Genomic DNA, 27,777 nt, shown 5'->3' with positions numbered 1-27,777 from the left:
GCTGTATCTGATAGGGTGTGAGGGGGGGTTTATATAAAATAATCATGAGGGGACTGTTTGGTATGATGGACTAGGGAATATTTTAGGGAACAGGAGACTGTTTTATCTAAATTTTTAATGCCGCCATGTGAGTTCACTGCAAAGGGGCCTACTGAGGCTCTGTCACCCAGGGGCCTACAGAAACCTGGAGCTGAACTTGTGCGAAACAATGCAAAATCTATACCAGAACCCCCAACTATAATGTCTTATATATAGCACTAGTTTCCTCTTATGAAGAAGAGACACCTTATAGACCACCAAAACCCCTGTTCCTGGGTCCAATGACACCCTTTATACTTCCTAAAGTTCCACCACTGATGACAGTCTACGCTATGGAGAAGTCATCAATCTTTAAATCTCCGGAAGCCACTTTAATTCAGGAGGCAAAAGTAGTTCTGGGAAAATAATACATGTCACATATCCGCGGATTGTCAGATTCATAGCAGTCCTTTTTAATATGATTTTGTGGGTCATTGATTTGTGTATTGTTACATTTTGAACAGTGTAATATTCCATTTCTCAGAGGCTTTGGCTGGTTATTGCCTCGGCTCCTATAGTAGAACTGGATTACAGTAACAATGGAGCAATAAATCATAGGGTAACTCCATGATGTATCACTCAATATCACTTTATTATCCAGGGATATCAGGAAGAGCTGAGGGAATATCAGGAACCATCAAATTTTAATAAGCAGGTGACAGCTCAGTCGCCGTGCGGTTTCTGTGTTTGCGGAGAATGTCACATATCCGTATAGCGAGCGCAGTAATATTCGCTTTCATCGCGAGACAGATGGGTTGTAAATATTTACGTGAAGATTCATTAATTTTCTATTTTGTGATGAAAATAATAATTATTTGAAGCGGCTGTAAATCGTCTACGAATGAATACTCTCCGGTATATTTTCCTGTAGAAAACATCACAGTTGACTATGTAAAGCTTTGTTCTGTGCTGACACTTTATATCACACCAGTTGCCTGTTATTTCCTTTTAATTAGTTGGGTTTTTCATAGAGATGAGTGACTATAGGGAGAGAACATGACACATACAGACATCTGCGCTCAAATCATTGCACTTCAAAGAAATTTAATTTGTTGTTTGTGCTCGGTATGGAATATCCTATACTTTATGCTATACTTGGCTTACAGAAGGTTACAACAGAATTAGAGGGAAGTTTCACACTTAGTTGCACAATGATAAACTCCCAGTACCATCTAAGGCTATGCCCAAAGGAATCAGTTGTCCTCATATCAACAGGCAACGTTTAGATATAAGCAATTTCTTCTCATTTCTATACACATGCACACTTGGATATTCAGCTTTGCCTTTCTGTACCTGCTCCTATTATGTCTTTTTTTTCTTTAGCCCCATTTATAATAACCCCTGTTTCTGTAGACACCCACTTAAAATGTCCAGGGCTATCATGCCCATCTGGAAGAGCTGAGCCGTTTTCATATAATGGCATGTCTCTAGGTAGCATGTTATAGAGTAGGAGAAGATGAGCAGATTGTACAAAGTGTCATATCTGAAGGCAGCAGGTTATAGAGCAGGAGCAGCTGAGCAGATTGTACATAGTGTCCTATCTGCAGGCAGTATTTTATAGAGCAGGAGGAGCTGAGCAAATTGTACATAGTGGGGGTCATTTACTAAGGGCCCGATTCGCATTTTCCCGACGTGTTACCCGAATATTTCCAATTTGCGCCGATTTTCCCTGTATTGCCCCGGGATTTTGGCGCACGCGATCGGATTGTGGCGCATCAGCGGGGGGCGTGGCCGGACGAAAACCCGACAGATTCGGAAAACCCGACGCATTTAAAAAAAAAAGAAGTGTCGCTGGACTCGCGCTTACCTTCACCCACGATGGCTCGTGAACTCCAATGCGCTCCGATGCTCTTCAGCGCAGCAGCGACACCTGGTGGACGTCGGAGGAACTACCTTAGTGAATCCCGGCCGGACCCGAATCCACCGCAGAGAACGCGCCGCTGGATCGCGAATGGACCGGGTAAGTAAATTTGCCCCAGTGTCCTATATGCAGGCAGCATGTTATAGAGCAGGAGGAGCTGAGCATATTGTACATAGTGTCCTATCTGTATATATCATTTTATAGAGCAGGAGGAGTTGAGCATTATATACACTGTCCTGTCTGCAGGAAACTTGTTATGGGTAGGAGGAGCTGAGCCAATTGCATATAATATCCTATATGCAGGCAGTATGTTATAGAGCAGGAGGAACTGAGCAGTTTGAAAATTGTCCCACTTTTATCAAAACTATTGCAGTCTGGGCTATGTGCAGTTTGCCTATGGAGTGTGCAGAATGCCAGATTAATCAAAACTGCTCAGGAAGTGCGCACCATTTTTTTTTTTTGCGCACTTTGTTTGTGCTACAGAATTGTGTCGCAAGTCAGGAATAAATGTGGCGCAAACTCTGACTAAGGTTTCATGCACACGAACGTGTAGAAAACATATTAAAACGGTCCAATGCATTCCAATGGGTAATATGGCCATCCATGAACATGGCCGTATTGTCCACTGTACTGTGAGCGGGACGTATAAAAATATAGAGCATGTCCTATTTGCCACCGTATTTCCACTCTGTACGGCCCATAGAAGTCAATCAGAACCTATAAAATACGGGCTAAATATATGCTTCATACGGCTGTGCACTGTTTGTTGCTGAATATACTGTACATGCAGTATCCGAACCAGTGGGAGGTGCATTCTGTCAGCCCATAGTCATCCATCATGTGTCAGCCATTGTATTTTATACGTATACAGTGCAATACATTGCCATACGGTTGTAATACGTCCCGTAATTACGGCCAGAATACAGCCGTATATACAGACCATACGGTCGTGGGCATGAGGCCGTCACAGCACATTTTTTCTGTCTTATCAGACACAGAGCAGCCACGACTGGCGCAGACACTTCAAAAATACATGTACAAGCAGTTTGCACGTTCTTTTCAGTGCAAAGTCAGACAGAAAATTGGTGCCAACCATTTAATAAATGTGGGTCATTAGGGCACATTTACTTATCCGTCCACAGAAAGTGCATTGTCTGACGATAATGCACATCTGGCGCGAATCACTAAGATCGTGCGCCCGATATCCTGCATGTGTCGCTTCCCCGCTCAGGTCCGATGGTGTTCACCTTCTTTTTCGTGGTGCATGTAAGTGCCTTGTCTAGTGACACAATTTGAAAGTTAAATCCTGCGCTCAGTCTGAAGCAGTCGGATCGTCCGGCGGCACGCCCACTGATTTGTGTATCACGAAAGCCAGTGCAGCTGCGACAAAAACCAATCGCATGCGACACAATCCTAACGCAGACACCTGTTTAATACCTGTCACAGCTGTGCAATCCCTGAAAATCCCTGTTACTTCTAGAAATGGCATATTGCAGAGCAGGAGGAGCTGAGCAGATTGTACATAGTTTCCTATATGCAGACAACATGTTATAGAGCAGGAAGAGCTGAGCAGATTGTACATAGTGTCCTATCTGCAGGCAGCATGTTATAGAGCAGGAGGAGCTGAGCAGATTGTACATAGTGTCCTATCTGCAGGCAGCATGTTATAGAGCAGGAGGAGCTGAGCAGATTGTACATAGTGTCCTATCTGCAGGCAGCATGTTATAGAGCAGGAGGAGCTGAGCAGATTGTACATAGTGTCCTATCTGCAGGCAGCATGTTATAGAGCAGGAGGAGCTGAGCAGATTGTACATAATGTTCTATCTTTAAAATAAAGAAGGTTCTGTTAATGTTATGCAATTATCTGTGAAATCTGATGTAAAGCTATAAATAAAACTTACAAGCTTCACGTGTAAAGTCAGCACCAGAGATGTGACTGTTTATTGCCTCAGAGGAATATATAGCGCCCCTCCATCTCCAGGATGTGACTGGCACTGCACCTAAGTTCACCCTTCATTGTATAGGAATGACTCCCTCTGCTCTCAGTGACAGGTTACATGCCGCGTCCCTCCCATTGTGTAGTCATGGGAAGGGTCCATGGCCGGTCACCTAGGAGGCACGGCGTCAGTATACACGGCCCCGGGCTGCAGGTAGAGTAGCATGTGCGGTATATGTGCGGTATATGGGTGCGGGTTATGTATATGTATATATATGTATATTATTAGCTCCGCTCTGTCTGTTACATGTGTTATAGTTACATTTGTATCTGTAGCTTTAAAAAAAAAAAATATTTCTAAAAAAAAAAATAGACGCGCTTTCGTCACACCCGCTACGTCACCGCGAGTAACGCGAAGCCGCGCCCCCTCCCCTCTCCCTCTGTCATGTCATGACGTCAGTACTGGGCGGGGCCTGAGTTCTGGGCTTTAACCCAAGCGGTCCCTCCTCTTAAAGGGGAGACGCAGCAGAGGGAGCAGGCAGGAGGGTGAGTGTCCGTGTGTGTCCCTTGTCTCTCTGTCACCCGGCTCCCTCCCCTGTGTGAGTGCCCACCCTGGAGCGGTGCCCGGCGGCGGTGCCACCCTGCCCGTGCCCTCCGGCCTGTGCATACAGTGTATGGAGTCTTCCCAGGCTTCTCTTCTGCACAATTTCCTATGAATGAATAGGGCGGATCCCCCTTGTCCGTATTCTGCACGTCTGCCCATCCGAGCTGCCCTCCGGTCTGGCACCTGGACCCCCTTTGTGCCCATCTGCTAGAGACCCCAGAAGATCGCAGCCCCTCCCCGTCTCTCCCACTCACTGATTCCATCATCCTGGCTTTGTTACAAGAGCTGTGGAGGCAATGTGAGTGCACCGTTTTCTAGACTCTCTGTGTATTGTGCCCCCTGTGCATGGCATGCCCTCCATACCCATCCTGAGTGACATCTTTTATGCTTTTTGGAAGAGGATTGTTTTTTTTTTTGTTTTCCTTTTTGCATTTGTGGTCTGATGTTTAATGAATTCCCTCTTTATTCATCTGCTCATTGTGCTATAAAAGCTAAAAATGGCACTGATGCCAGCTGGGTAAGGCAGGCGAAGGTGGCATCTATATACATACATATATAGTCTTCCTATACACCTTCCACAGTCATATAGTCACTCACTCCTCCAACCATCCTTTCGTCATTCTCCTCTCATATCTCCATACCCATGCCAGGGCATGTATTTTGGGGCTTCACAACCAGACAGAAGTGGCACCAGTGACCCGTGTAGCGTTAGACTGCCCAATTAACTCGTGGCACATGGGCGCAGTTGGATTCCAGCTGTAGTAATGGCACAGACACGGTTAACAATGATGACGTTGGCGTGTAAATTTGGGCCATGCTCTCACTATACCACGGGTAGGGCCGGCACTCTCATTGGTCCTGTGCCAGGCTCGCTGCCCTCCACAGGATTAGACATTTTTTTATAGGTTGGCAGTAGAAGGTGTCATTTATATATGTGTCTAATATATACTGTACATCCATAATATCCTATTCTTACTACATCTTGTGCCCTGTGGGTATCACATTCTCCTTTACCCATGTCAGGGCAAGAGAAAACTGTGCACGTTTTTTAGGGCTACACATACCATGTGGATGCAAGAGAGTAGTGCCACCTATTACCCATAGCTATGGACTCCCAATTAACTCCCGGCACACTGGCATAGATGTATTCCCATCAGACACAGTTAACATTGATGCTGGCATGTTAATTTGGCCCATACTGCAGGATGTGTCATCACTAATCGGCCATGTGCCAGGTTCAGTGCCCTCCCCAGGAATAGACCTTTTTATAGTTTTGGGTGTTTCCTTTATTTTTATTATTTTTTTCCATTGCTTGCCTTTTTCTTGCATGCAAGGGTTATTGTAACTAGCCCCAGTGCCAGTTGGCATCACTTCCCTTACTGGCGCATGGCATCTAGATTGGCATTCATCCTGAGTCTGGGTTACTTTGCTGGCTGGACGTGGCATATGACACATCTAGAATATGTGGGAAATACTAATTATTCTGTGCTTTGTTCATTCTGCTTCGTGCCAGTCTACAGTGCCCATTGATCTCTCGCCCGGACTTGCCCCGTGTTGTGTATGTCTGTGATATTTTGTGGGACACTGTTGGAGTTCCTGTTTGTCTGCCTGTCTCTGCAGTGGTCCCTTGTTAGGAGCTTAGATGTCAGATGTTGCTCCATGTGGTCTCAGGCGTTTTTTTTTCCTGTTATTGGCGTGGCGCTTTTAATAGCTGTAAGGGAGCGGGTATCTGTGCCGCTCTGCAGGGATCGCAGCCTCCATTATAGGTGTGATTCTCCATGTGCGTTGTGATATATGGCCGAGAGAGATGGAAGGACTCCTCGGGACGTGTACATTTCGTAGCAGCTGTTACTACTCCTGTTACTGATGCTGTGGAACAGCTGTCACAACATAGGGCTAACTAGGGGCACTCCTGTGCCACCTTCTCCAAAGTTCACCAAATGATTTTGTAGTAGGGGACCTAATGGTTTTCTCACTGATCGCTAGCCAGGAGACCAGATCTATGGTGCCCAATTCTGTATTGGTTTCTGACTTCCAGGGGTAGTCTCAATTACAGACCTATTCTACTCATCAGTGGACCCCTACTAAGCTCCCCAATATACAGAGCAGAGATCAGAGGCATAACTGGATAACGCTGCATCCCAATTCTCCACCAGGACCCCCTAACTCTACATAGTGATAGGAGATACCATGTAGCCCCCTAGTTCAACCACACTCTCTGCACCCCTTGTTGGATATAATGTATGGACTGCTGGTTCACAAATAGTGCACCAATGTATTTGTAGGGTGATCCCATACCTTTCTTTCAACCATCTTGACCAGAGATATATTCCCCTTTAAGGAAACCTTGTTTGAACCCTCATAATTTTATAGTAGCCAGGATACTTTCTAAATACAGGTAGTGTCGTGCCAACTGATCTGTTTAGCTGTTTATTGGATTTAGTTGAGGGTGGAGGGGGGTCTTGATGTGAGCTCAGGCCTCCGGATTATTTCTTATCCAGTCATGCAGTCTTGGGATTTAGAAGTTACACTGTCAGTGATGGTTTTTTGTTAGGCTTATTTGCAAGAGTTCATTGGCATTGCATGGCTTCTTTAGGATTGTATTGGCACCCTATGGTTTTTCTGGGATTGTATTGGCACCCTATGGTTTTTCTGGGATTGTATTGGCACCCTTTGGTTTTTCTGGGATTGTATTGGCATAGTATGGTGTTTCTGGAATTGTACTGGCATCCTATGGGTATCTGGGATTTTATTTGCTTCATATGGCTTTGCTCAAATTGTATTGGCATTCAGTGTCTTTTCTCGGATTATGTTATGTTCTCGCATCCTATAGCTTCTCTGGGATTGTATTGCCATCCTATGGCTTCTCTGGGATTGTATTGGCACCCTACAATGTCTATGTGCATGAGATTTTACTTTAGTATTGTGGCTTTTGGTCACATGCCAATATTGAATTATACCTTACTCCGGTACAGTCCTACCATCAACTTCCCTATGAAGAGAGGACCAACCCATTATATAAATACATTTAAAAAAATTCCCATGGGTGGTGCAGTGCCTAGGCAAAGACTAAATACAAACGCTCAATCTAATCTTGTCACTTATGATATATTGTGGGGTATTGTAGTATCCTATGCTCTGTGTGAAACTTTTATATCATATTTTCTAGTGTGATTACATCATAGAGCACTTGCCATGATGTCATCATCTCAACTTTCATAGCTGCTGGAGCTCTCCAAAGCTGCAGGTAGAAGATTACGATCATATTTCCATAGTTATCCACCTGCAGTGTTGAAATCTAAGCATCGCTTCCCTTCTAGAGTAGATAAACCAGTGTATGTGTGATCTTTGGCCCCTGAGTTTGGTTAGGCCTCACTACAGAGGACAAAGGGACACCTGAGTATACACAGTATAGTGTAGCATGTACAGGACACACTCATTCACTAAGGAAAAGCTGACTCGTCTCTGTAGAGGTGATGCTACTACTTTCATTATGTGTAGTCAGACATTACTTTTCACCACGGTTGCTATGGGAAAGGAGTGGTTCCCAATTAGCACCGAAGTGTAAACCTTCTGGGAGTTTAGGAAGCTGCTAAGTAAATACCAGTAGAGAGGTGACAACTATATAAATATATACATATAGGAATGGAATAAATATTTACATATACTTGAAAACAGAAGGATCTGTGCATGTCAGCTTTACATTCAGCAGACGTGGACTGTGATCAGTGACTATGGTCGGCAGCTCACAGAGGGTCCGACCGCCCCTCACGTTTCATATAGTGATGAAGCTATTGATTATTATTTACACATAATACAACCCTTCAGGGTTCCCCAAATGGTGGTGAGATACAACCAATTTTAGAGGAAGCCGTGAGAAGTGGGATGCTGACCCCTGCCCTCTTTATGGTTGTTTAGGATGTTGTAAATAGTCAGACAAGCTCTCGCTTCCTACGGATCACGTTGCCTTACGTTATACATTGGCTATTTTTGGTGTTACAGCTCTGCCACATTCATTTGAATGCGCCAACCAAGCTAAGTGACAATAGACATGACAATTTGTTAACGCACTTGCACCAAATCAACGTGCCACATTTATCTTTTAGCCCATTTTTTTGCCACTTTTCCGACTGGTCCGACTAAGGGGACACGGCCACCGGGAAATGGATGTGACCTGCAGGAAATTCTGGCGCACGGTTTAGAGAAAGACTAGGTAAAGTAGGAACGGAAAGTCAGGCTGGATTTACACGACCGGTGCCTGCCGTACCGTAGCGCGCTGCTCACCCCCGCCCCTCTCCATAGGGATACATGGCACACGGCGCCGTGCGGCACCGTACCGCTCCCGTAGGGCGCCGCACGCCCATTGCAGTCTTGCAGTAGTGTGAATGCAGCATAAGGCATGCATTTTTTGAAAACGCATATGTTTCTGACAGGTTTTACCAATTATCTTAATTAAAACTAGTCAAAAACGCATGCGTTTTTGGACGGACTTCTTAAAAACAGAACAAAAACAGGTACAAAATGCCATGTGTGGCATCACCCTTATACTGCACCAGAATTCTGGTATTCTGACAGTATTCAGACGCAGAAGAAGTGTTTTCCTGTTAGAGATTGGCAGAACTCGGGACACATTGATAAATTCCCTCCAATGGGTCAGTGTACAATGCAGGTCCTGCACTTCAGAAGAACGCACCTGTCAAAAAAGCTTATCTAGGTCCACCAGATACAACTGGTGGACCTACATAATCCATCCCTCGTTCTATATAAAGTTTTAACTCCGTGGCTCTAGAAGTATTGTCTTTTTGTACTCCACGTCACATGCACAAGGCTATCTCAGTGACACATGACCTTGTTGTCCTTAGTTACCCTTATAAGTTCACCTTTTATTTTTCGAAAGCTTAGAACTTAAAATCTCAAGCTACATACACTCACCGGCCACTTTATTAGGTACACCTGTCCAACTGCTCGTTAACACTTAATTTCTAATCAGCCAATCACATGGCGGCAACTCAGTGCATTTAGGCATGTAGACATGGTCAAGACAATCTCCTGCAGTTCAAACCGAGCATCAGTATGGGGAAGAAAGGTGATTTGAGGCCTTTGAATGTGGCATGGTTGTTGGTGCCAGAAGGGCTGGTCTGAGTATTTCAGAAACTGCTGATCTACTGGGATTTTCACGCACAACCATCTCTAGGGTTTACAGAGAATGGTCCGAAAAAGAAAAAACATCCAGTGAGCGGCAGTTCTGTGGGCGGAAATGCCTTGTTGATGCCAGAGGTCAGAGGAGAATGGGCAGTCTGGTTCGAGCTGATAGAAAGGCAACAGTGACTCAAATCGCCACCCGTTACAACCAAGGTAGGCAGAAGAGCATCTCTGAACGCACAGTACGTCAAACTTTGAGGCAGATGGGCTACAGCAGCAGAAGACCACACCGGGTGCCACTCCTTTCAGCTAAGAACAGGAAACTGAGGCTACAATTTGCACAAGCTCATCGAAATTGGACAGTAGAAGATTGGAAAAACGTTGCCTGGTCTGATGAGTCTCGATTTCTGCTGCAACATTCGGATGGTAGGGTCAGAATTTGGCGTCAACAACGTGAAAGCATGGATCCATCCTGCCTTGTATCAACGGTTCAGGCTGGTGGTGGTGGTGTCATGGTGTGGGGAATATTTTCTTGGCACTCTTTGGACCCCTTGGTACCAATTGAGCATCGTTGCAACGCCACAGCCTACCTGAGTATTGTTGCTGACCATGCCCATCCCTTTATGACCACAATGTACCCTGTAACATCTGATGGCTACTTTCAGCAGGATAATGCGCCATGTCATAAAGCTGGAATCATCTCAGACTGGTTTCTTGAACATGACAATGAGGTCACTGGACTCAAATGGCCTCCACAGTCACCAGATCTCAATCCAATAGAGCATCTTTGGGATGTGGTGGAACGGGAGATTCGCATCATGGATGTGCAGCCGACAAATCTGTGGCAACTGTGTGATGCCATCATGTCAATATGGACCAAAATCTGTGAGGAATGCTTCCAGCACCTTGTTGAATCTATGCCACGAAGAATTGAGGCAGTTCTGAAGGCAAAAGGGGGTCCAACCCGTTACTAGCATAGTGTACCTAATAAAGTGGCCGGTGAGTGTATATGCTCTGTGTCTAGAAAGTATTTGGTTAACATGATAAGACTAGTAGTGTCACTTAAGGGGGTTGTCCAGGATTAGAAAAACATGGCTGCATGTCTTCTAGGCCTGTGTAGTCCTACTACTATTGATTGAAGGAGCAAATTATAGACCTACAAACAAGGGCACTGCTTTCTAGTGAGGATTTGTGAGGTAGATTTTAGCCCCAAAGCTATAAGTGCTCAGCTAGGACATAAAGTGGCTTCCTTAACTGCACCAAACAAGGGGTCATGTGTCGGCTTTTCCCTGTAGGCCATTGTCTCAATGACAAATTAACCTTCGCAATCAATCCGAGTTTACCTAAAACTTTTTCAGTACATTTTAGGAAAACGAAAAAGACACTAGTGGAGATTATTTTTAGCGTACCATGCAAAATCCTGAAGACGCTTCATATTCTGCAGCATTGCACCAGGTCCATGGAAATCAATGCTCTCCATGATCAATGCAAGGACCTTAAACATCCATCAGGACTGGAGCCCATCTGTAGGTGCTTATACTCCCCTGTGGCATCCATATGTCTACCCTAAAAGGCCATATAAAAAGGTAGAGCCAGGTTTACATGTCGAGAGCTTATAAGGACACTTAAAAGACATCCACCAAAACTGATGGTAGATGTGTCCTAATAAGAAGTTATAAGGGCCTGGGGGAGGGGGGGGGGATAACTAGCGCTACGGGGGGAATGCATAAATTAAAAAATGGGGCTCCCTGAGGCGCTTGGGTGACGTAGCTTTAGCACCCCAGGGTAATTGGTGTAACTTTTATAGCTATATATTTCTGCAATAGCACAATATACCATCAGTAATCTAGTGGTAGATGTCATTTAACTGGATAGGCCCTAAAGCCATATTTAAAGCTACTTTCATGCATGGGTCATAATACGGGTTCATGTTTGTGTCTCTATTATGTTTGTAGTCGCTCGTTCTATCACAGTATAAATGTAGGTACCTGTGGCAACCTGTTTAATTGCCATTTGGATGCTAAAAAACACACATTTAGCAATATTGTCCATGCACTGAAATAGCCCCCAAAGTGCCAGCAGTAGGTTTTTCTATGGCCACCCTTCTGCATGGACCTGTACTTCAAAGAATTGTCCATGTCTAAGGTAAAGCTGCTGTAACGCTGCAGAACACTGGTAATAAACCTTCCTGACCCCATCTGGTTAGCAGATTCTGGGTGTTGCAGCACCCATTTTCGCTGCCATCCTCAGTGATGTAGCTTCACAGGCTGTTACACTGTTCAGGATCACTTTCCCCCTCACTTTGTGTTTCTGCCTTGAGATTACAGCAGACTGAGTGGGGGGGGGGCATGCTGAGGGAGGAGGGTGAGAAATATTCCTGCACAGTTTAACGGCCTGTGAAGCTGCATCACGGAGAGGCTCTGGTATTGCCCCCCAGATCCCTTTTGGCTCATTAGCTTAATTTAAAAAGTTGATTTTAGAAGGAAGGAGGCCATGGATAACAAATATAAGAAGATTTCCACAGCCTGGATCTATGAGCAAGTGTCCCTGGTTTATCATGCTGGATTTGGATGTTGGATTTCTTATCTACTATGCCGACACTGTAAATCCTTGCGGGTTAGCCACTTAGCTGCAGGGTTAGGCAATTTGCTGCAGCATTAAATGGATAATAATAATAATTCCTTTATTTCTATAGCGCACACAGATTACGTAGTGCTGCACAGAGCTTCCCAAATCGATAACCAGCCCTGTGGATAGGGGTGGCATTGCTATAGCCAGACCCTCAGAATGTAATGTGACATGATATAATAGCCATATGCTATAACTAGTATAGATATATACAACATCGATGTCCGGTTATCAAAGTCCACATAAAGTTTATATTCCTATAAAGCAGCTGCACCCCAGCTGTCCATGTGGACGTCTGTGAAGTCCAGCAGCTGCCAGGAAGGCGCTTGTGTGTGCCCCCCCTTATGCCCATTCATACTATACAGAATGCAGGGACAGTGTCACTTCCTGCATAGAAGGGAAATTAATTCACATTTATTACTCTGTGTCACACATACACGGCCGCCCCCTTCCTCGTTCTCACTTTTCCTTTCCCCCCAACCTTCCAGCCAGGATGTAGGAGGTCAGTAAGTAATAATAATCTGAGGCCCTGACTTTTTGGATGCAGCGTGTGTTCCTTGGGCTGGTAATGATACACTTGGCTGTGTGTACCCGCACAGATATGACACATGCTGGGTGTGTATTTTTTTTTTTTTTTGTGCCGGTCTTTTTCTGACTCATAGCTGAGTATTCGGTCACATGGCGCCGTCTCTTTAAAAGGGGGAGTGTCTGCCAGCTCACTCGCTTGTGTGACAGCCAAGCAATTAACCCCTTTTCTACCGCCAGAGTATAAAACACATGATCCTGGATGTGGTGATAGTTTTCCCGACGTCATATGATTGTTGGCAGCTTGCAGCTATCCTACAGGCGGCCTGTGGTGCCAGGTGCGATGCTATTTTTATTGTGTTTTGGGCTGTTTTTACGCCTGAGTAGAATAGAATGTATTCTAGTATGTGGAATCTGATGGATTCCTTTTTTTTTTGTAGATTGGGGTGCAATGCTCTGCAGGGTGCGGTGTGTCTATGTGACATTACTCACCACTTATGTAAGCCTATGTAATTCAACACACAATAGGGTGGTACTGAGTATACACCCAGCTCAGCATCCTGCAAGACCGAAAGATTCACTCCAAGTACAGACGAGGACACTCAAGGTCTGTCTATGCTTTTCTCTACAGGGCGACTCTCTTACACCCCAGACTTGTCGTCTATTTATTGCTGTTTGGCTATTGTGTTCTGTGCTGTTTAGTTTTGCTATGTAGCATCCCTTAGGTACAATTGTTTTTCAGCATGGAACCTGCTTGCTTTGATAACATGTATCATGCATGTACATTTGCTTATGTATTGATGTTTACAATGTGTATATGTATCTATATATAATAATAATAATTCCTTTATTTATATAGCGCACACAGATTATGCAGCACTACACAGTTTTACCAAATTGGCCATAATATATATATATATATATATATATATATATATACTACTAGCAGGTAGATGCATACCATAAGACATGTAAATGTTACAATGTGTTAAGCAGTTTTGAATACTATTTTGTTCAGATAGAGCTGACGGCTTTCACTACCTTGTTTGTATGAGCTTTCTATAATACTGATATAACTTGCGCCAATAAGAGCATGCCACCTCTTATTAAGAGATCATCCAAGAGCCCTTGAGCTGTCATCTATTGTACCAATGTATAAAAATCTATTTTGCTACTTACGGCTTCCAAAAAGCTGGGTGACTGGTCCATATGGCCTTTATCACAGCTTACACTTTGATTCCCAAGACTGTGAAATGCTAAGACAGTGGGGCTCATTTACTAAGGGTTCATCGGATGCAGTTTCGTGGGGTTTCCCGACAATTTCCGTTTTGCGCCGAATTGGATCGGATTTTGGCGCATCGGCACCAGCTTGCACGCGACAGAAATCGGGGGGGGGGTGGGCGTCGGCCAAACCCGACGGATTCGAACAAACTGCAGAATCTAAAAAAGGATTTGTGTCGCAAGATCAAGCACTCACGTGCACCAGGAAGAAGAAGGTGAACTCCGGCAGACCTCAGCGCAGAAGCGACGGATGCAGGAACTCGGGTGCACAAGCTTAGTAAATACCAGCACCTGAATCCTTGTCAGACAATGCACCGCGGGATCACGACAGGACCGGGTAAGTAAATGTGCCCCATGATGCACATGTTTGGGATTGTCACACGGAAAATCCACATGAAAATCCGGATCCAATTCCCACTGTTTTTCATGTGGATCTATATATTGTTGCATTATTTTATTTTTTTTTATGCAGATTTTCTGCAAGCCTTTTTTACCTGTTTTGGTTCACCTGATATGATGTCGTTTCAAGCAACAATCTACATCAAATCCGCATTATGATGCAGATTTGATGCCGATTTTTACACTTGCATAGACTTCAATGTTAAAAAAAAAGCATACTAAACTCTGCAAGGACGCACAAGAAAACAAACATGATCATTAACTTATTTTCCGCACTGAACGACAATTTACGCCCGGAAAAAAGAGCATTGTCTACATTACTTTTTCCAAATCACATTCATTTTACTGCTACTGTATTGGGCTATGGACTTTCCTCAAATAGCAGATAGAGCACAACCTGGCAGATTTAGGCTGATATAAACCCTGGACTGATTTGGCAAGCTCTGTGCAGCACAGCATAATCTGTGAGCGCTATATAAATAAAGGAATTATTATTATTATAACCCACAACCATATAGCTGGGTCAATTTTACTATGGAAGAGTTTGCAAAAGTTTGCTATAATGTTGACCATAATTTTTGCCACCATGAACGTGTGCTGTTCTTGGACAGAAAGCAACGGATCCGCAGTCAGTTTTCGTGGTCCATATGTTATCTGTGTTTATACTTTAAGTCCTTTAGAAACAATGTTTTTTTATGTCGTCTGTTTTTTCTGATCCGCAAAAAACTAAAGGCTTGCACATGTTGTCATTAGCTCGTCCCAACCCCTTTGAAAGTTCACACGATTGTGTTACTCAAGTGATCCGCAAATATGGACCCCATGCACGTGACACCTGTATGGCGTCTGTATTTTTCATGCCTCCTATAGACTCCTAGGAATAGGACCTGCCTTAGTTATCTACACCCTCCACACAGATCCATGAAAAACACGTTCATGTGCCTGAGTCCATTCAAATGAATATGTCAGCGTAACATCCGCAAAACAAAAAAAAAAAGATGGGTAGCGCACGCAGCAAGCGATATTTTAATAGGATTTTGAACAACTTCAAGCTGCTGACAACTTCTTTCCCAGGCAAGTAGATCTGATGACAGGACAATGAAGTGGCTGTCGTGTATGTATTTCATGAATCAATAATGATGGTGTTAATGCAGAGGCAGTATATAAACAATCTTGCCTCTTGAGGTGTCAAATGTTGAGACCGGTTAGACGTGGTGCCAGGACGAGGTGGTGAGATTTCTTGCATGTAATGAGCTGCAGGCTTAGTCGGCGATGATGTCTATGGTGATATTATAAATCCCTGGTTCCAGAATTAGCACAGCACACGCCCGGCCCCTGCTGATATGATCATCTGCTGCTGATGCAATTGTGTGAAAACCGTACGACACTGGGAATAATGATAGTTCCACAATGTGGAGAGGGAGCTGGGGTTTTATTGTTTGCCTGCTTAGCCAAGCCTCCTGTAAAATGCCTCTTCTTCTCATCTGTCGCTAACCCAGAAAAATGTGTCAGCACCTTTTACGGCCTTTTTTTAAAGGATTTTCATTGCAGTGTCACAAATCACCCTGATACAGTTCTATTTTTCTAAAAAAAATAAAAAAGAAACCTTTTATACTTTTTTTTTTAAGCATGGAACAGACTGAAAAAGTAATGAGCGATTTGGGAGACTAAACCCCTGCTCCATAAAGACCATGGTGTGGTTTAGTTTCCCAAATTCGCCCTGACGGGTTCACTTTAAGAAGCCATGCTGTATCAACCATGGCGCCATTCCCCCAAAAAAGATAGAGCCTGCTCTGTTTTTGACCATAATTTCCTATGGAGATGGAAGGGGTGAGCAACGCTCATCCCTCCTCCTCTCCAGCGCGCCCAGCTATGGCTTGGGTATGGCCGGGCAAATATACATAAGTGCGTATGGAGCCTTGTGTTGGTCCCCAACTGATAATGCCCAATTTACCTTATTGCTGTATAATTTAAAAAAAAAAATTACATTTCACTAGCAGTTTTGCTTACCCCTCTGAAGTCAGCTCCTGCCATCCTGTGTCACACATCCGTGTGGCAGAGGCTCATTGGTGATGAGGAGGAGCCGACAGCTCCCTGCTTCACCATTGTAGTAAACTCTATCCTTCTCATGGGGACTATGGTACAGTTGCTGCTTGGAACATACCTCGTACCTCCATGGACAGTAGAACAGACCCTGAATCTATTCCACAGGATCTGGGACACTCAGGAGATATGGTCACCTCAGTACTACATATGTCTTTCAATAAGCAGCATACATGTACTGTACAGTCCAATATGGCTTCTTCAGCACTTATCAGCCATTTTACCTAGGTGATAAAATAAAATACGGGCAGGAATGGCAGCAGCGCTGCCCGGCTCGGTCAAAATGCAGTGAGACTTGGTGTCCATCTTCGCACCGTGTCTAATAATTCTCTATGGGAGCCAAGAGCGGGCCTCTATTTGTTCCCAAATCTGGCTTTTTGTACTTGGGCACATCCTATAATTTGTACGTTACTATTCATATTTATCTGTGGTGACGGCACGTTTGGTACAAGCAGATTTCTGAATGATTTTGATTTACATTGACCCTTTTATGTTACATGTAAGGCGACGGTAAGAGCCCATGGTGCAGATTTAGTCATAGAAGCAAAACAATGGGGCTTATTTACTAAGGGTCCATCAGACACATTTTTGTAGGGTTTCCCGACGATTTCCATTTTGCAACGAATTGCCCCAGGATTTTGGCGTCCGCGAGTGGATGTTGGTGCATCAGAAATCAGGACACGGGCCGTTGACGGATTCGGACAACGCGCAGGATTTAACATTAAGAATTGTGTCGCAAGACATTCAGAATTGTGTCGCAGAAGTGACGGATGCAGGAACTCGGGCGCACAAGCTTAGTGAATCGTGGCAGACCCGAATCCTCGTCGGACAACGCACCGCAGGATCGCGACAGGACCGGGTAAGTAAATCTGCCCCAATATTGTTCAGTATGACGGGCTCCATTCATATCCATCATACTTTTTTTTGTTATATGTGGGTTTTAAAACAGTCCACTGCCTGTCACTTTTCGTTATCCTGTGAAAAACTAGGATCAAGTGGAGATATCTATGGAAAATCATCCCTGTTGTCACCTGTTTTGTCACCATTTGGCTGCCGGAGACACTGACAAGTCTATAAATGTCTCCGACAGGACACTTGACCCTAGATTGACTTGCTCGTACCCTACATAAACCCTTGTGGAAACCACAAGTAATAGATTTCTCAAATGTCGGCCTCAGCCTGTCGAGTGCTTGTAGGGCTCACTTATAATGAGTACTCTACAGGAAAACAGGGCCGAAATTTCAGACAGAGCGACTGATGTAACACTTGTGTCATTCCCTCAGTTTTTATTCTATTCATTCCTAACGACTACCCTGCTCGTTTATTCTGCCCATTCTGGTCTAACTTTGTTGCTATACTAACAAAGGGGTTAAAGGGACGCTGCTTGGTGAAGTGTTGTCACAGAAACTGTGTGGAGGAAATGGATTTGTTGCTTAGAAACCACCATCTGAGGCCTGGCGGCCATTTCCTGGAGAGTAGTAGGATGGATGGGAGAGGTATAGGGGATGGGGATTATGTGACCTACATGTCAGACATGCATCCTTACCTATCATTTATCATTTTTATGTATTTATATGGAGTTGTAACAAAAAGTAAAATAAACTAAGAGAAAATCGATTTTATGACTGGAAATAATTTTTATGTTTCCAAAACTGTAGATTTTTTTATTTCCCTTTCCAGATGGATATAATATGGATATAAAATATTGCAACGAAAACCGGATATAGATTATAAAGGAAGATAAAAAATTGTATATTTGTAGTGTGAAGGGGAATATGATGGCGTCAAAATACATAAAGATTTATTATTATTGTTCGTATTATTAATACGAAGGCCTGGGAAAGGTGTGTTGCATCGAAACCTTGCCACCTTGAAATACATTTTCACCTGAAAATCTGTGGGGGCTCCTTACTTTTCCAGTTTATTAGTAAAGGCGGTCCCCTACTTAAGAACACCTGACTTACATACGACCCCTAGTTACAAACGGACCTCTGGATTTTGGTAATTTGCTGTACTTTAGTCCCAGGCTACAATAAACAGCTATAACAGTTGTCACAGGTGTCTGTAATGAAGCTTTATTGGTAATCCTGGTTCTTATGACAATCCAACATTTTTAAAATCCAATTGTCACAGAGACCAAAAAAATTTTGATTGTGGTTACAATAATAAAGTATACAGTTCCGACTTACATACAAACTGAACTTAAGAACAAACCTGCAGAACCTATCTTGTACGTAACCCGGGGACTGCCTGTATTATTAATAAAGCGGTGCCTGGAGTACATCTGGGTCTATAGTGCGGCCCCTTAATATAACGTGTCTTATCCTGTAACACAACTTTACATCTCTAATGGTGGCATCTCTAATTTTTAAGACTCGTCATTAAAATGAACGTGAAGTTTACTATAGCAGACGGGGGAGGCGAAGGGTATATACTGGATTATATTGAAAAAATGCTGCATCACTAGCATGACCACGGCGGTATTGTTTCATTGAAGCCGTGCCAACATATAGCGACACATGTAATGCGGATACTTAGAGACTATACAAATACTGTGCTTTGACAGGTGTATAAGCCTAAAGGCTTGGTGCACATCTGCGTTGTAGAGTCTGTTCATACCAGAAACTATGGCACAGTGCCCTATCCATCATACGGATACCACCTGCACTTGTTGGATCCCTTTACCTTATATCAGGGTTGTCATGTTTCGCTGATGATAACAGTTGTATTTTTTTCCTTCAAGTCTCATTCAATCAAAACCTAAGGCCTGGCATACTGCTTAAGGGGAACCTACCACCACGAATCTACCTAAAAAGGTAGATCGGGTGGTAGGTGGATTTATAGGACGTGAGGATAGCCCTTCTAAGAGCTAATCCTCACGTCCCTGCACTTTTTTTGATAACTTTTATTATCAGAATATGTAAATTTCTCGTAGCTGCACGCCCTCGTCCGACAAACCTGCTGTTCTGCGCATGCGTCGCTTCGTGCGCTATTTTTATAGGCACTGAGGAGATACGCAAACTGTGTAGTGTGTTTGCGTATCTCCTATATCTGGCCAATCTGGATATAGGATAGCACAGATTTTGGGTCTGGCCCCCTTTTTATATGTCCCCTTATGTATAGGGAGAATGATTAGGTCACACAAAGGCATGTTCTCCGGCCACAAACAATGGATTCATAGAACATTTTTGCGGTCTGCACGTCATAAGTGTGTAATCCAAAAAAAATGGTCATCTGTTTTCGCGGATCTGCAAAAACAATGGAAGGTTGTCAAATGATGTATCTAGCTTCTCGAAGAGGGACGTGATGCTCATAGACGTCACTGCAACAGGCTGTGGAACCGATCCAATATGTCGTAGCATCCGAGCATGTCATAGTCAGGGCCATTTTGCACGGAACATAGACTATAGTTTCACGACGAGCTGTGAAAAACCAATGCCAGACATGTGAGGAAAGCTGATTATACTACCGACTATGGATAACATCGCAGAAGTGACATAATTAGGCTTATCTCAACTTAGAATAAAAGGATCATGTTGATATATAAGTGCATGATCCTTCTCTCTTTCTACATTTCTGTTGAGAGGATCATGTGAGGGCGCGTTCACACGTTGCGTTTTCATTGGGTTTAAAACGCATATACAACAGCTGAGGAGGGGTGATTTGCCTAATTATATCACTGTTAAAGGAAACCTACCATTTAGAATGGCAGGGGTAAGCTGTAAGTACCGAGCACCAGCTCACCCTGAGCTGGTGCTCGGTACTTACAGCTTACCCTTGCCATTCTAAATGGTAGGTTTCCTTTAACATTTCCATTTCCAAACGCATTGTAAACGCGATGTTAACGCATGCGTTAACAACACGTTGACTTATGCTTTTTGTTAACGCATGTGTTAACATTGTGTTAACAAACATAAACGGTAATGTAATTAGGCAAATTACCTCTCATCAGCTGTTGTATATGCGTTTTAAACGCAATGAAAACGCAACGTGTGAACGCGCCCTCAGCGTTCCATGGAAAGCCGCTCCCTCCCAAATTGGTACATAGTTTGATGTGCTTGGCCTGCTGAAAATCATTGTGATGAACTCCTGTTTTATAAAAGTCTTATAGCAGAAAGCTGTTCATTTCCAAGAAAAGTGACTGCAAACTGGGAAAGTGGGAGATGAAAGGGTCACGTCATCTCAAGCAACCATGGAAGCAATCGGCGCTATTACAGAATCGGATTCATGAGAAATTGTTCTCATCGTGTCGCTCTTCATCTGACTGAAAAGTCACATAAAAAAATCACTGATCAACAGAGAATATAACTAATTTGTTGAATGTCCTCATTAAAAATAAATCTACCATTTTGACTTCATGCATTATGAACCAAACATACCTTGAGAATGCTGTAGCTAGACTAATGCAGAAACATATCTTGCTGAATCCCTGAACCGAGTGGTTTTGCTGAAAAAAACTAAAATTATGATAATGAGCCTCTGTCGCTGCTGTGGCTGCCCCAGCACTTTTCCTCTTGCCCTAATTATGCACTGCTCCAGCCTTGTCCTGCCCAGCATAAGCCGAGAATACATCATCACTGTGTTGTCCCTTACAGGCAGAAGTAATCAATCACTGTAGCATCCCCCAGCTGCTGTGTATGAGTCGTCTCGGGTTGATTAATCCTGTCTGGACAGTTCAGGAAGCTACACACATATAATGTGCTTATGTACAGCAGCCAGGGCACCCAGCTTTCCCAATGTCATGGTTGCCCTTTGAATTTGTCTAGTATGTGTATTTGAATAACTGGGAACCCTAAATTTGTAATTTCAGTCTGAAGTATGACCATATTAACAAATCACTTCCACAAGAATAGATGACATTAGCTACTACTAGGACTTAAGTGGGAATTGGCAACGAACATGTAAGTATAGAAGAAATTAGGCAGCTGTCACACGTAGTACATGGAGACATGTTTCTCGGTTGTCAGGGTTTACAACTGTTTGATGTGCAAAATGTGACAGGTTTTAATGAGTGGCTTTTTCTATCATCATAAATATGTAGCCATTCGGATTTAACAGGAAGTAGTTCAGACTACGACTACAAGATGACAAGTTATGTGATACCACTCCTACGGATACATGATTTTTCTAGTTTTTAAACATCTCTCCACTCTTATTTATCCCTAACCGCTTGGAATTTGTTATGGGAGTACACCCTTGTACACAAACATTTAAGGATTCGGGGAACTATACGAAAAGCACACCAAATTTCCTAAATCCAGATTTCGATACCAATGATGGCCAACACGCGCCCATTAACTTATCTCGGGAGTCTTTGGATTTCGAAATAGGGTTTTCTTAGGGGGGATTATCTGCAATCCCCTTCTATCTGGCAAAGTGATTCTCATTCTTTCAGACAGGTGAGTCCTGTTGAGGGCGCGTTCACACGTTGCGTTTTGGTTGCGTTTTCATTGCGTTTGAAACGCATATACAACAGCTGATGTGAGGTAATTTGACTAATTACATTACCGTTTACGTTTGTAAACGCAATGTTAACGCATGCGTTAACAAAACGCATGCGTTAACGCTTTGTTAACGCATGCGTTAACATCGCGTTTACGATGCGTTTTGTAAACGGAAACGTTTACAGTGCTGTAATTAGGCAAATCACCTCTCCTCAGCTGTTGTATATGCGTTTCAAACGCAATGAAAACGCAGGTCAAAACGCAACGTGTGAACGCGCCCTGAGGCTTAAAATGAATAAGATCTGTGGAATTGACAAAAAAAAACTTTTTTAAGATGGTGCTACACCAGACCAAAAAAAAAAGGCTATGGTACGGGGTTAAAACCAAAAAGAAGTTACATGGAGGTTGCTGTTTTTTATTACATGTTAATCTCGGCGTGAATGCGAGGGTGATGATGACTTATCAAGTCTAATATCTATGACAGAAGCTGCCATACAACGCAATTACGCATCTGGCGTATGACAGTGTTTGGCACAGTTATCTGTACATGTATACAAAGCAATAGGCGAGATGATTTCTCCACAATCAGTCACTTGACAGATGTTTACTAACCTGATTGAACCATCAGTATTTTTAGCTTAGACGTCTTCATTTGTCATTATATATACAATTTTAATACATGCTGTTCTTTAAAATGTATTCACTACATACAAAGTGGGCATCTGCAGGGGGAGTTGCACATTATGGGGCTCATTTACAAACTCAGCTGCTGGAGTTTATTGAATTGTGCATTGTGCGACGATAATGCACTGTGCCACTAAGATTGTGCGATATCCTGCATGTGTCGCTTCCCCGCTCAGGTCCGACAGAGTTCACCTTCCTCTTCCTGGTGCATGTAAGTGCATTAACTTGCAACACAATTTGAAAGTTAAATCCCGCACTCAGTCCGAATCAATCGGGTCGTCCGATGGCACGCCCCCCACTTTGTGTCGCATGGAAGCCAGCACAGACACTTGTTAAAGCCCTGTAATTCCCAAAAACGGCAAACAGTCCGATGAAAGTGCAATCCACGACCCTTAGTGAATGAGACCCTATATATACATTTTTATAACTGTAGTCATCGTAATAAATAATTCCTTAACAGGGGCTCAAAATCTAATCTACCTATCAATATGTTTTGGAGAGTGGAGGGAAACAGGAGGACCCAGAGTAAACTCGCGCAAGCACAGAGAACATACAAACTCTTTGCAGATGTTGACTTGAGACTTGAACCCAGGTCCCCAGCGCTGCAAGGCAGTAGTGCTAACCATTAAGCCACCGTGGTTCTGTCGCCAGCTTTTACCCCATACTAGCTTCCTCAGGTAGGGTATGAAATGTCCTTTCTAGCATTGACCCTTTTATGTGAAATATCAACCATTTACCAAATCTATAAAAAGTTAACTCCAAAAGTACATGTAATTGAGCAGGGAAGAGTCACTTTTTGCCTGAGAGGAGTCATTTTTAGAAGGTGAGGAGGTGTCACGTCACACACCCCGATCTCCCTTTCTATATTATTTAAAAACATGCTTTTAGTGTCATATTAGAGAGAGGAATCTCATATTTCTTTGGAGACAGAGATGCAGGCAGTTTAAGAAATGGTGGAAACTGGATCTTTGTCTGTAGTTTGTATTTCTAACTCTGCTTTAATTCTCTGAATCTCAGTTTCTGTAGATCACAGAACCACATTCTTATATATACTATGACACCAAAATTATGCTTCCAGCTCTCTACAGAACCGAAGATCGTCTGGTCTGAAGTGACACTTTAAAAGTGACTCATCTCAAGCAAATTTTACTCTTCTCAGGGTCTCTTCAGATCATTGGAAAATTACTTTGGAGGTGATTTAAAAAAAAAAAAATTTAATGAAATAAATGGGTGAGATTTCACATAAAAGAAGGAATTCTAGAAAGGACATTTCATACCCCACTGTAAGTTTATTGAGGTAAAAGTAGGTGACCGTGTTCCTTTAAGTTTGTGGCTCAGTAGTCGGTATAGTTGACATGAAGCACTGAGGTCCTTTAGACTGTTTGAGTACACTGACAGTTCACTTATCTCAGTAAATTGGTTCATATCCTCCCCCTTGCGTTTTCTAATTTGCACATAACAAGTGCGCGGATGTTGCTATAAGCAGAATGAATAGTCCTGAATATGTCACCGGCTGATGTGTGCAGGAAATGTAGGTCAGACATCAAGGGAAGCAATCAGGATACAGAGTCAGACACTAATCCCTGAAAGTGTCTATGCTGGGTGTGTGTAGGAGCGCAGTGTGGAATGTATTACTATGTGTCTGGTATGTACTCCTATAGTACAGTCTCTGGTATGTTGCGTGGCGGCCGTCGTTACTGTCATGTTTTGATTATTACATGTGTCTGTACTAGTGCATCAGCTTGCACTGTGTGAATTGTGTCTGAGTATTTAAATAGACCTGTTTTGCATTCCAAAAAGTCTTGCAAATCTTTCCTTCTTTAGGTCTCTGCCTCCTGGTAAATGCTTCAGTTTTTTTTTTTTTCCAAGACTGTATACTCTGTCATAATTCATAGCAGAACTTTATGCCTTCTCCTTCTGATCCTTATAGGGACATTGAAATTGCTTTATGCCTTGATGTCTGTGTATTTCGAGAGCCTTAAACCCCTGATCCATGTACGTCTAGGATTTCTCTGAGAGCTTTTGCGCAGCGATATTTCCATATTCTGAGCCTTTTATCGCCGAGTCCCAGATGTAGAAATGAAGGTGGCATTACAGAGTGTCATCATTATAGGGCAAATGACTCCAAGAACACTTCATAGCTCTTCAGAAATATTAGGGTGTATTCAAATGCAGCAGATTTTTATGCTGAATATTTTCGGTAGCCGAATATCATAATGCTATCATTTCCAAATTTCTGAAAGGGGAAACTGAGACACCAGTGTTTGGCACACATCATGTTCCAGGCATTGGCACCATCCTACTCAGACCCATATTTATGTGTTGCCCATAGTATCATACATTGGCTATATATGTGCCCATATGGTATTAAAAGGAACCTGTCGGGCATGACCTTATGCAGCTGGGATCTGGGGTCCTAAACATATTGAGCTCACCTCTGCCTGTTGCTGTATTGAAAGTTGGTGTAGGTCGAGAGAGATGGGTCCTATGGCACGAGGGTACTGTATCTTGTGAACCCAAGTGCGGTACAGGGCTGCTCTGTTTACTGGGCAACTGTACAATGAGGTGAGATACATCGCGCATGCGCTCAATATGTACAACCCCAAACTTAGGCTATATAAATCCTTACTGGTGGTATGGTGGTCCTAAGCTACCTAATGGATACCTTACCTGATGTGGCTGACCACATTTTGTCAAACAGAACACCGAGGGTGCCAAATCTTCGATATGCCCCATCCTTTCTTATTTTGGCAAATAAGCAACCAATGGAGGTGTCATCCAGTGGCTTACTTCCCTCTCACACAAGCACGTTCTGTAGACAGAGCCATAGTCCATATAAGATGGTCCGAAAACTAGATAAGGTGTATGAGTACCTTGTACTTTAGGAGTCAGACATGACTGATCCCAGGACTTTATGGTAAGGTATATCTAATGCATGTCCGATCCTGTCATCCTAATATGTCAGTTCACATATACTAATAATGGCCATTTATTGTCCATGTTTACCTAGTTTCTTCTCTTTCCTTGCAGGCTCCTCTTGTCTGGTGGGTTACAAGAAGACCCCCCCACCTGTACCCCCTCGCACCACCTCCAAACCCTTCATATCTGTGACTGTACAAAGTAGTACTGAATCTGCCCAGGACTCTTATCTGGATGCACAGGAGGGGCAGAGTGAGGGCAACAGCCAGTCGGGGCTCAGCACCTCCACTGAGAGCCTGGAAAGCACCCGAGCACCAAGTGTAACCCGCATTTGTCCCCCCACTCCAATCAGACAAATCCCTCCGGAAGTTCCCCCGAAAAATGCAGCCGTGAAAAGCATCAAAGAAGAGCCGCGCGCCCCTGAACCCCTCCCAAAACGCAAACTGTCCTCCATTGGAATTCAGGTGAGTCTACAACACGCAGGTTCTTCATCCAGTCTCCAATGTTTTAACCCTATAATATACTTATCCTTCAATATACTTACAGCTTAAGCTCTATATAGGTGAATCACCAAGCGGCTTTCCACAAAACAATGAAGTAAAAGGAAGTTAAACCCATCATTAGGGGATTATACAAATAGAAGTTTACTTCCCCATTGTTATTATTGGAAACAATCCCATTAGCCACATAAATGTTCCATTAATAACAAATCTGGGAAGACACCTGATCAATGGACAGAGTACAGAGATGGCAGCTTATACTCTGCTCATGGGACTGCATTGCAAATACTCATTAGGAAATCGAGACTGCCGGTCGTATTTTGCTAGACTACTAGTTATTCAAAGTATGTTGACAGCGGAGTTAAGAGTTAAAGCCATTATTATGTTTTTGAACTACAGTGTTAAAGGGGCGGCTGCATTTTTGCAAGGCGCTGTGCTACACCTCTTCATGGTTTTGTTTCTTGTTTTGGGTCTTTTACATTCGTAGGACTGTGCTGCGATACCATATATAGCCTGTAAACAGGTGTGGGGCTGGCTTAAAAAGAATGTGGACATATATATTTCTGATTCTAATAAGAAAGTTTATTAGGTTAAATATAGTATCCTATTAGTGTCACTCATATTATTCTCAACCTGGTAAACTGCTGGAGCTCTGGGTCACATGATCTGCCGGCAGCAGGACTCTGGACTTCCTGTGACATCCTGTTTCTTGCTGACTTCTGGCAGATAAAGAGGACAATGCACTTATTACTGTGTACATACTCTCCATCATAGCAATCAGTGGATTGAAGGGTGTACCAAGGACATCCGAATGCCTAGGGCTGGATTAAGGGTGGTGGGTTAGGATGCAAACTAGTGGGGGCTCTCCCCGCAAATTTTTTAAAAATATAATAAATAGTGCTAGTAATCCAATATATACAGCTCCGTAGCAAAATAATAAAATAATAACACTTTACTTGCCTTCTCCGGTGAGCAAGGACCTCATTGTCTTTATCTGTAATACGTATCACGCAGGTGTTGCAGTGTGTGATAACGCTGACACCCCTTGCGCTCTTCCATCTATGGCAAAGTGTATTGTCCCTTCGCTTTTGCCGTAGACATAAGTATGTGGAGGGGATCCGGGTCTGGCTCTGTTTATTGCCCCGTATCACTGAACCTGCTGCTGTTTTAACAGCCGGTTCAGAAGAGCCAGGGAGCCAGACCGGATTCAATCCCTGCACATATAGTGAGCAACCACCCGAATCGCCCACACCATAATCCACCGTTGGGTGGTGGGGGTCCCTTAAGAAGCAAAGTGGTAATCGACCCTGAGCTTGCCCTTCCTACTACTGAAGTTCACAGACAGGGCATGCAGATAGTAATGAGTCTATATACCCCTTGATCCGCCTGACGCCAGCAGGATCCTGGATGTCCCGAATCTTGCTACTGGCCGGTCACGTGACCCAAGGCTGCCACTGAGAGAAAAAAGTTTACTAGGGTAAGTACAATATGGGTGACCCCATTAGGGTATTGTGCTTACCCTGGTAAACTTTCTAGTTGCCAACCCACTCAATGTCCTTATACATGGGAATTTATGGTTTGTAAAATTGTCTTTGGGTCCACCCTACTCTGAATTGTGAGTTGGACGATAAATTTGAGTTAAATTTAGTGTGAATTTAGTGACTCCCCTGCCCATA

The 27,777-nt window shown here is 43.5% G+C and overlaps 1 protein-coding gene across 3 annotated transcripts in view; it reads left to right on the top strand.

Annotated features, from left to right (window-relative positions):
- The window catches only part of DLGAP4 (DLG associated protein 4), a 108,667-nt gene that overhangs the window by 64,358 nt on the left and 16,532 nt on the right, over positions 1-27,777 (top strand). For 2 of the 3 annotated variants that reach the window (XM_072112111.1, XM_072112110.1), the window contains exon 7: positions 25,713-26,065. In XM_072112111.1, coding sequence (XP_071968212.1) covers positions 25,713-26,065 — 353 coding nt within the window. Of the gene's footprint in view, positions 1-13,027; positions 13,113-25,712; positions 26,066-27,777 lie in introns of those variants that run through there. The other variant, XM_072112112.1, reaches the window with a different exon arrangement.

Source organism: Engystomops pustulosus, chromosome 6 (genome assembly GCF_040894005.1).
Source record: "Engystomops pustulosus chromosome 6, aEngPut4.maternal, whole genome shotgun sequence".
Classification (NCBI taxonomy): domain Eukaryota; kingdom Metazoa; phylum Chordata; class Amphibia; order Anura; family Leptodactylidae; genus Engystomops; species Engystomops pustulosus.
The sequence above is the reverse complement of the archived record's forward strand: the minus strand, read 5'-3'. Positions and strand labels throughout refer to the sequence as shown.